This window comes from Rhamphochromis longiceps, linkage group LG6, assembly GCF_057381845.1.
Source record: "Rhamphochromis longiceps isolate RC_006_pf linkage group LG6, R_longiceps_female_GT1.1, whole genome shotgun sequence".
NCBI lineage: Eukaryota > Metazoa > Chordata > Actinopteri > Cichliformes > Cichlidae > Rhamphochromis > Rhamphochromis longiceps.
The window spans coordinates 13,762,118-13,773,351 of record NC_140562.1 but is presented as its reverse complement, the minus strand read 5'-3'; the positions used below and the strand labels follow the sequence as shown (position 1 = coordinate 13,773,351).

Genomic DNA, 11,234 nt, shown 5'->3' with positions numbered 1-11,234 from the left:
GTAGGGAAGGAGAATAAACACAGAAGAACATCTTTCATTTATAACATTTATACTGGTTACTCAGGGGGTTAAAATGGGCCCGAATTAGTTCTGGTGTCTGTAAGTTGTAGCCAGCATCTAGCTAGCACTACAGAACAGGAATCAGCTTAAAGGGAGTAGCATAACATAACGATTCTACATTTCTATCAACTCAACAAACATTAGCAAATACAAACTGTTTACTGTTAAGTAAAGCAGTTTCGCCCCTGTTCTTTTTTATTCCTCGGGCATCCAGAGATGGCACCGGACTCAGTAGTCATTTTACAAAACCTTTATTCATCCAGTTACCCATGCATCTTCTAGAAGGGGAGATGTGCAAGGCCGGTGTCCCTCTGCAGATCTTCACTTCTTTGTTTGTTACAACCAGTTTTATAGAAGCAACCCCATTGTAAAACCCCCATGGTGTGTTGCAAACTCTGTGTTTGTGTATGTATGTGCAAACACGTGAGTGCCTGTGTGTGCATGTACCCGTGTGTTTATGTGAGTACACGTTAGTGACCGTGCATGTGGGTGTGTGAGCGTAACCATCAAAGCACTGTGTGTGTGTGTGTGTGTGTGTGTGTGTGTGTGTGTGTGTGTGTGTGTGTGTGTGTGTGTGTGTGTGTGTGTGACTTCCTGCCGGTCAAAAAAGTAATCTCCCCTCTCCCAAGCTACACCAAATTCCTCTACACAACATACAAAACAGAGTTAACAGATTACAAGCACTGAGACCCCCACTCTGCATCCACTGGGCCATTGGCCTCTTGTTGTCTTACATTTACAGGTAAGCAAGTGGAGAGTCTCCTGCAAACCTACTTCTAACTTGTGACAATTATGAGCTTTTATTAAATTCAGGTAAAAACATCAGCATCAGCATCCCCCCAACTGTAGCTTCCTGTCTCCTTTTATGACAGGCAGATCGCCAGTGTCAATAAATTCCTTTCCCTCTACACAATTACACACACTCTCAGGCCTACAGCTAAGCCAAACTAAAACACACAGACCTATTCCTCTGATCTACTGCTGGACCCTCTCATCTAAGCAAATTTAACACATCATATTGTAATAATTGTTTTCTTGTACTCACAATACTGGAATATTTCTAACATTTTGAGTTATTTTCCAGTGTTAGAAAATCAGCACTGCTCAGTGTTAGCCATTGTTAATCTTCAAAACTGACTAGGTTACTTTTAAACATATAACACTGTCAAAAGTGTTAATTTAACACTCAACAGTGTTGTATTTAACACTCAGAGGTGTGGACCCATATAGACACTCTCCAGTGTTAATTTAACACTGGAGATTTTGTTGTGTAGGCTGAGACCTCCCAGTAACTTCACCCCCTCATTTCTGAACCCCCCACCCCGCAGATGAGGAGAGCAAGAGCCTCAACCCCCATCATGAGCACCTTTTACAAAGGCACCATTGAGTATCCTCACCAGCTCCATCACTGGGTAGTATGGCTCCTGCACTGGGTCCTTCCGGAAAAAGTTACAACGAGTAGTGAGAGCAGCAGAGAGATCATGGGTACTTCCCTTCCCTCTCTCCAGGACATCTACTATCTCACGGGAAAAGCCCTTTGCATTACATTACCTCTCGACTCTCTCACACATGAACTCCAGACCTACATTCTCCTCCTCCTTCCTCCTCCCTCCACCCCCGAGACATGCAAAACTCTGAACCTCCACCATCGCTTTTTCACTGACTGCCCCAACCCCACTTGCACACAAACTCTTGCCCACAAGCACTCTGATTGTGTTGGACCCTGACTGACATGGTACCAGGATGAAATCTTTGAACCTACTGTCGGACCTCGTGCAGTGTAGGATCCTGGTTTCCTCTTGGTGCACGACGATGCCTAACTTCATGTGGTGAGAGTATGCAGGCAGTTATTGGAGGATGAAAGAATTAATAGCATTGACTGACCCCAACACTCGCCTGACCCCGAGGATAGCATCTGTTGTGACTTCAGGAGGATGTGCTGATGTTGTCAGGCATGCATAAAAGCATGTGGGGGCAGTACAAACTACTAAGAATCATTTTTATTTACAAAAACAAAATTTTGTATCATATTTCCACTTTGATTTTCAGAGTGTGTTTGAATTCTGCTCTCTGTTGGTTGCTCATTGGTTGATCAGAGTAGTGGTGTCCTTTCACTGCTAACACATTACCCAGTCCATATCAATGTAGAAATGTAGAATGACATTTTTTTCCACACTAAAAACATTAAAAATGTTTGGGGTTTTTTTTGTTGTAAGGTGATGAAAAACATACAGAGACAAAAATACTGCATTACGCAATTCCTTTTAAAACTCATGATGATGGAGGAAGTGATTAAAAGGTGTTAAACCTTCACACAGTTTATTTTTAGACGTAGTGATGTTCATACCTGTCAGTTCTGTTTTCAGCCTTTCCCGGGAGCACGTTCAGCTCTAAAGATCTTTTAAAGATTCATACAATCAACTTTCTGACTAAAGCTGAAATCTACAGCAGCCATGATTGTGGCAGAAGCTGGATTTTTGTTTTTGGGTTTCATTCTGTGTCTCTCAGGTAGGAATGACTCTTTCTCCTCCTTCCTCCTTACAGGTCTTAGCGTTTTAGCTTTGATGAGCTCTTGAAGAGTCCGAAAGTGCAAGATTATAATCTTTTATGGTACAATAATATCATCATTAAATGACTGGCACAGAGTAGAAAGACGTGTAAACTTAAATCTGCACACATTTGATAATGAATCTTCTGTTGTGTTTCAACATATAAAAAGATCAAAAATGGTCTCCTGTCAGCTCACAGTATGAATATGTTGATAGTATAAGAAGTATAACATCATTACTGGAACAACAATCCCCAGACTGAGATAATTATTATGAGGTGTGTTAAGATTAAAGTGCAGTCAGTATCACAGAGGTGGCTGTCTTAGTACAATGTCAGATCTCCACCGTAACCTTTGTTGAACACATAACCTGATCTTGAGCAGGTATGCGTGTGCAGGCAAACTGGGCAGTTCTTGGCGCCTGGAGCCCAGGGGCGGCCTATGACAGATCATCTGGTCCGCTGGAACTCAAACCCTTTTGGCCATGAACCTTGGCCCAATTAAGGCCTCCCTTCCTCTCCTGCTGGGATGTATGTGCAGATATTGCCAAGATGTGTGGCCTTAGGTCTTCAGTACTTTACGGCAGTGGTCCCCAACACCCGGGCAAAAGACCAGTACCGGTCCATGTGTCGTTTGGTACCATGCCACGAGAGTTGAGGCTCAGGTGTGAAATTTATGGTTTTCAGGATTTTTATTGTTAAATTGGCTTACCTGGGTCTTTTCCCGTGTTGTAGTTGTGTGTCTTATTTTGAGAGAAATATTTCCGAGTTACCATAGCAACCAGAGAGCATTAAGGGGCAGAGAGGGGGATGTTTTTGGTCCATTTCAGGAGGATGTTGCTGATAATGTTACACAATTACAAGGTGAATTCACATTTATTATTATATTTATAAAATTACACAGTTTTTGTCTTGGTTGTATCATTTTATTTTGTTGTATTTATCCGCAACACCTTAAAGGCTGGTCTGTAAAAATATTGTCTGACATTAAACAGGTGGCGCAAAAAACTTTTGGGACCGCTGCTCTACAGGGCTGCAGATGGCCCGGTTCTCCCGGATCCATCTCCGTTTGCCTCTGTCTCATGGGAGCGTTATTGTGGCATCCCATGTCATTTTCAAGTACATTTTGTGACAAAGATACACACATTCACACCCCATAAGAATATTGTTGATTTATGTACCTGTGCATTTTTTATTTTGTGTTGAAGCTGTTCTGTTTCTTCTTTACACGTGCATTTCTATTTGTAGGCGATTTTTTTTATTACATCTTCCTGTGTAATAAAAAATAAATAATATAAAATAATAAAAATAAAGTGTGACAGAACAGCTGCTTAAAGATTGCTGATAAAAAGGATTGCACTGAGACATGCTGATGAGAAGATGAGTATTCGTTGATGTTGTGAGACACAAAAACATGCAGGAAATCATATTGTTGTCGCCCCAACAACACTTCCATTGTGTTTTGCATGTTTTTGCAGCTTTTTGTTTCTTTTTTTTCCATGTTGCAGTGCATCTGACCTCTGAAGGCCACCTTATAAAATTCCTATCCCATGTCATTGTTTGTGGGGGTTTTCTAGAACACACATGCTGTGTGAATGTTAAAGCTGTTTGTGATTCCAATTACTTCCAATTACCTCTGCTTACTCTGCTGTTAAAAACAGCAGAGTAAGCAGAGTTCATCATCACAGCTGTTCATGTTGATCGCTGATCTTCAGCCTGGAGATTCTGTTTCACCGCAGAGGTGTTACCATTATAAACCAGACACAGACAACAGTTTTCACCACTGCAGCTTCCTGCTCTTGCAAAAACAACCTCAAAGAACACATCATTTATAATATGATGAACAAAACAGACTCAAATGAAAGAAAGAAGTCGTGTTTTGTGTGTTCGATGTGTTAGACAACTAAGTACGAAACTGTCCTGTTAGCTGGTGCACTTAGATTGTCTTTTTAATATTCAAGCTGTTGTATTTATTCTCTCAACTTTACATGTAAAAGTTACAACAAGAACAAATGATGGGTGTCTGATACCGTGTTCAATTTGTGCTTTGCCTCTAAGATATGAGTAATTATTTAGGAGTCACTAAACATGAATAAAAAGGATTATATTATTATAAATATATTATAAATTATATAAGCTGTCTATAACTTAAAATACTCAAGTTATTTCTTACACTGCAGTTATAACATTATTTTAAAATTCATGATATAAAAACAGAGAGTAACAAAAATAATAAATCTGTTCACTAATGAAAGTTTCCATTAAAGGTGTTAATGGAGGAGAAACCAGGATCTGTGCTCTCAAAGGTTCATCAGTGGATCTGCACTGCTCACATCAACATCTGACCTCAAGCAGCAAATGGTTCACTGTACACTTAAATGGATCAATGAGTGAGCTCTCTGTGGATGGACAACGTGTAACGTACAACATGCCTGAAGAGAAAAACCCAACTTTAACCATCAATGATCTAAGAGAGAGTGATGCAAACGCTTACTGCTGTATGAAGACTACAGACAGACCAGGAAACTGTTCACTCAGTAATATTACTCTTCAAGTTGTTGCAGGTACAATGACTTTTACTCATTAATAACTTTCCAAATGACATCATTGTATAAGATGTTCTCCATCTTCCTCTCAGAGCTGCAGGTAAAGGTGATTCCTGCCACAGAGGGACAGACAGTAACACTGATGTGCAGCAGCAGCTGTCCTCTGACTGAAAAGCCTGCAGCCTACATCTGGTACAAGAACAGAGAGTTTCTCTATGAGGACTGGTCTCCCTGGTACCAAGAGCTGCTCAGCAGTGAGGAAGCAGTCACATACTCCTGTGCTGTCAAAGGCTACGAGCATCTCAGAGCCCCTCAAGTCTCTGTGGGTGAGTCATGATGTTTATTGTGCAACAAAACAAACACGAGTCACACAGTGAATCATTTGAATCAATATTATTTCTTTGTTGTACAGATTCCCTCACAGCGACCTGCTTCAGTGTGACCTATGCTAAAGGGAGAATGTGTTCTTACAGGAAGACAACAGTAGATGAGCTGTGCTCCATCACATATCCCAGAGGTGAAGCTTCAACAAATAAGCAAATATCTTCCATCAAACCTCTATATTAGTTTAATGTCATTTTCCTTATATAAGATAAGGCTAAATATTGCCTTTGTTAATAAATCTAGTAGCAGGCATTCTAAAAACAGAAATAAAATTTTGTACATTATTGTGTCTTATGAAAACTTTTTAATCATCTTTCAGAGGTTCGTGTTCAAAAAACCTCCTACACATCAGATAGTGTCACACTGACCTGTAACACCACCTGTAAGCTGTTTGACCCTCAAACTGCCTACATGAGCTGCAGAAACACAAGCGGAAACTACAAGAATCAACAATGTTTAACTCGCAACAATTCAACATACAAGTTCTCTTGTGCTGTAAAAAACCACAAGTACCTTCACTCTGCAGTAGTCTGTGAGTAATACACAACTCGTTTTTTTCTGTCAGTTAACTATAGACAAAAGTTTCAGCATACAGACCAATCAAACAACTCTAAATCATCCGTCTATATTTCAGGTGTTCAGGATAAAAACTGCCGGATCAGGAATTATGTCAGCAGGAGAATCTGTGCTCTGGAAGGATCTTCAGTCAACATCACAAGTGAATACTCACATCCTGATAACATGAAGGCAGAGTTTAAGTATTGGAGTAAAAAATGGAGAAAAGATAAAGTGGAAGTTGAAGAGCTGATTGAGGCTGCAGGTCGTGTGAAGTATCAGGACAACATGAAGAACCAACACATCCTGACCATCAACAACCTGAAGAAGAATGACTCAGGAGGATACACATTCAGATTCAACAAAGATCATAAAGGATGGACACAGTCTGATCTGCCTGGAGTCTTTTTGATTGTCACAGGTAAATCTAAACTCCTCCCTCAGCAGACTTTACTCATTAATGTCTGAACAGGAGCAGAGGTGGAAGAAATATTCAAATGTTGTGAATATAGTATCAGCACACTGTAACACCTTGAAAGTATTTACATGTTTTCAAGAAATCAACTTAAATAAATAAAAGTTTTCCCCATCTGTGCTTAGCTAATTTTGACAGTTTTATGCACAGATTGTTTGGTATTTCAAACTGGAGTTCCTTAAATCATAATAATCATTTGTAGTTTTGCTGTCACCCGTTAATTTCTAAATATATTTACATTATTAAATTTGACTCTTTTCAGGTTTAATACAATAGTTTTAATACCAGACATAGCAAGATGGATAAATATTGAAGAGTAAAAAGTATAATCATTTGAGATGGTGGAATATAAAGTTACACAAAACTGAAAGCAAAAGTACCTTGAATTTGTACTTAAGTACACTGCTTTAATAAATAAATACTTTTCATCACTGGAGAAAAGGATTGTGTAAACCCGAGAGGTTTTTTGGTTCTTGTACCAAGGAGGTTTTGTAGTAAAGTCATGAAACCATCTTTCATGTCTAAGCCACACAGGAGATTTTTTGTTTTTGACCAATGTTCCTCTTCCAGAGCTGAGAGTGAAGATGAGTCCTTCTGCAGTGGTGACAGAGGGTCAGAGAGTCACACTGACCTGCAGTACCAGCTGTCCTCTGACTGACAACACAAACTACATTTGGTACTTGAACAGTCAACCTCTGACCCCGGGAGAGAACCAGAACAAACATCTGATCCTAGACCCAGTCAGCAGGGAGGATGCAGGAAACTACTCCTGTGCTGTGAAAACCAACAAAGATATCAGCTCTGCTCCAAAGACTCTCACTGTCCAAAGTATCACAGGAACATGGACACCAGCAGCTGCAGGAGGTTCTGCAGCTCTGCTGGTTTTAATACTTCTCACTGTCTGCTGGTGTGTTAGGTAAACATATGTTTTCTTTCAAATTGATCCTGTTATTTTTAATGTCATGTTTCTTGACTTTTTCATTAATTTTTATGAATCAGGAAAAAGAGGACTTTCAGTCAACCTCCAAGAAGGGAAACTTCACACAACGAACAGCAGGTACTAACAGGATTCAAACAAGAACAACTCCTCATCTGTTCTATTACTGTTTATTTGAATGATCATTTATTCTCCATCAGGAAAAAAATGTTTGCGTGTGTGTGTGTGTGTGTGTGTGTGTGTGTGTGTGTGTGTGTGTGTGTGTGTGTGTGTGTATTGATCACACTGTACAGTATTTTAGTATTAAAGCCAATCAATTAATGTGTCAGTATTTAGCAGTGTGATCAGAACTGCTGCATAGCATTTGAAGACAGGAAAACAAAATGTTGGTTAAAAAAAAAAGCAGATGTAAAAATTGATCAGGCTTATCAATTAAAGTTAAGAATTGATCAAGAAACGATCATATAAAGAAAATAATTACCTTATAAACATAATTCAATGATAATACTTTGTCTATGTGCAAATTTGAAATAAGGTCTACAAATAGAAACAGGTGCTCTGTTTTATTATCACATATAAATAATTACAGGCGTCAATATTCCTGGCAAGTGTCTTAAATTTTTTTGCAGCCAACAGTCAAAAGTCAAAAAATAAAGAGTCCTCTAAAAATCTGTATTCTTACTGATCCTTCTCAGGGAAATGCAAAGACTTTAGAGGCTCTTTAAAAACTTTAGACCATACTTCTATCAAAGGAAATGTCCTAAAATAGTGATGCTATTTTCTTGACAAATGATTGTTTAGCCTGTGATGACTTCATACCTGCTGATGTCTAATCAAGAACAAAACCTGCTCCTGAGGTGGTTATGGTCATAGTGCCTTTAAGAATCATGATTACTGATGAGCATCAGTAACAAAGATTCTTCAATGCAACTTTATCCTTTGATTTTTTTTTTCCTGTCAAGTACAACTATTTGATTGTTTTTTAAGCATTGATATATCACTATAAGACAAGACATTTACACTAACCTGTTTATCATTGTATCACATTTAATAGAAACTTTACATTAACAGTTCTTACAACACAGTAGATTCATATCAGTCTCATATGTCGGTTTTGTAACTGACTGGATTAAACAGTAGTGATATAACTGATGGGAAACATCAGCTCTCTCTGAATTCAATGGCATGAAAACCTGTGATTTAAATAGTTTTTTAATAAGCCAATGAACCAACCTTTATCAGCTCAGACCTACAAACAGATATTTTATAATATTCTGATAGAACAATGAAATGTTTAATGCAGTTTAATATGAATTTATAATAACTGTCTCGTCTCCTCAGATGAACCCTGACCACATGTATGGAAACATCTCAACTCAGTCAGCAGAGCAGGATGATCATCACTACAGCAGACTGCACTTCAATGACAACCACACAGCTGACCTCTACTCCACCATCGAGCCACTGCCTGCTCACTAAAGAAAAGGTTGTTACCATGGTGATTTAAAGGGACCGTTTCCCCTTAAGGTTTTTGTGTCTAAAATGAGTTCAGTATCATAGCAGAGACATCAAAGCTGCTTCATCTGTCAGTGTTTGTACTCTCTGTACTGGAACATAAAATACAGAAAGGAATAACAGAAATACAGAAATGTCTGAGCTTTCCCATTCAAACATGTCTGATAATGAAATACATGTGTTAAAAATTCCTGTGAAACATAACTCAAGACAAAAAAAATAGGACAACTTTATAAAAAAGAAGTGTGTTCTTGCTTTTTTTACTATCTTTTGGCTGATTTGCACTTTTAAATGTAAAACTAACTGTTTCTGGCAGAAATGAAAACACGCTATCATGTCTGCAGGAAATTATTTTATTTTATTTTATTTTATTTTATTTTATTGGGGGGAGGATGAAAATGTAATGAAATGTGGTCATATCACATGTTTAAATCCAGAGAATGTTGATAAGTAGTACAAAACAAAAACCTCAGAGGTAAAATCAGTATGAAGTGGAAAAACCACCTGCAATACATCAATTCTTCACTAGAGGGCTCATCTTCGAGAGAAAAAAAAGATAAATGAGGAAGTGATGATGTTAAAGCTAAATGCAGTTTGTCTGCAGCCACACTCACACAAGTTGGTCATTCCTGTTAGACAGAAGTTGATTTCTGACATTTATTCATAGTTCTGATATTTTCTAATCTCTGATGAGTTTTAAGAAATATGTACTACCAGTAATCAGCCATTTATCATAATAATGTTAATCAACATACAACCTTCTTTCTCATTTAGACTAAAAACATATAGCAGCCATGATGGTGACCAAAGCTGGAGGCTTGTTTTTGTGTTTCATTCTGTGTCTTTCAGGTAAAAATAATTTGTTTCTCCTCCTCCTGATGATGTTGCTGGAATTCTGTATCTTCAATGTAAATGCAAAAGTTATGAAATTATTTTAGAAAACAGGAAGTTTACTGTTGTTTTCACCTGTTGTTTCTCTTCCTGCTATGTTCTCTCAACTGTATTAAAGTACCAGATTCTAATCCTTAACAGTAATGTTTATTATTCAAATGTTGTGTTAAAGGTGTTCTGGGAAAACAAAACAGAATATGTGCCTTGAAAGGTTCATCAGTGAATCTGTCCTGCTCAGATCAACAAGCCACTGCAAGAAATAAAGTGATCCTATAATGTACAGCATCATGGGAGCAGAGAGGAACGTCACTCTAACAGTCTAACATAGAGCAGTGAAGTTTTTTCCTGCTGCAGAGAAACTGCTGACAAATCACAAAACTGTCAGCAAAGCAGATTTTATGTGTTGCAGGTACAATGGTTTTACCAACTAACAAAATAATGACTTTAATAATCAATATATGAATGTTATTTATTTATATTTCACTGAGCTGCAGGTAAAGGGGATTCCTGCCAAAGAGATCGATCCCTGACCCTGTGTTTTCTGACGGACCCTCTGACCTTTGTGTGGTACGAGAAAAGAAAGAAAACTACACAGTTGTTTCCGTGTATTTTTGCTAGAGATTAGAGGATCTCCTTTTTTCTCATCCATTTGAGTCTCCCACAACATGTCCACCAGGACTGGTCCTCCTGAGACAGCTGGGGACTCAGTCTGCACACAGTGTAATAGAAACACCTTTAAAGAGAAACACACCTTAAAGATGGCCAAATCAAAGTAAATAAACAACACTGTTCCTAAAAAAAATATTTAAGAAATACTAATTATTTCTATGTATGTTTTTATGTATGTAATCTACATTTTTTTAAGGGGGAATTTGGCCAAGCTGAAGTCTGTGATCAGCTGTGATCCAATGGAAATGATGAGGGATTTTTTTTTTTTAATCAAAGTGTGAAACCTGGGATCCCCCATGTTTCCAGACTTAATAAAAAGAAACTCAAAAGCTTACCTTTACATGTACACCTGACCGTCTCTCCCCTGCAACGGTGGTTTCTTGCTTCTGCTATGATTACTGTGCTACTCACTCATTTATCCAATCTGTTACTGCCATCTACTGGCGGAACTTGATATTGCATCACCGCTACGTCAGGCGAGTGCAAACGTTTCTAAAGGTGCAGTCAGTCGTTTGTTTGTTTGTTTTTACAGAAAAAAGGAAGAAAATTGTTCTCATAAATATACAATCATAAATATGTTAGTGTGTAATTATTTCTGTTAGGTATTTTAGTACCATGGTAGCATTTACTGGATATTGTTTTATAGTGACATTAT

The 11,234-nt window shown here is 38.2% G+C and overlaps 1 protein-coding gene across 1 annotated transcript; it reads left to right on the top strand.

The window, feature by feature from the left end:
- The first annotated feature begins 2,513 nt into the window (after positions 1-2,513).
- Positions 2,514-10,022, top strand: LOC146667637 (uncharacterized). The gene is made up of 9 exons (XM_085408495.1): positions 2,514-2,568; positions 4,875-5,171; positions 5,246-5,479; positions 5,566-5,670; positions 5,857-6,069; positions 6,172-6,513; positions 7,138-7,483; positions 7,567-7,624; positions 8,846-10,022. Exons 1-9 carry the CDS (start codon positions 2,514-2,516, stop codon positions 8,981-8,983), a joined length of 1,788 nt encoding a protein of 595 aa, XP_085264621.1. The 3' UTR covers positions 8,984-10,022.
- Positions 10,023-11,234: the final 1,212 nt, after the last annotated feature.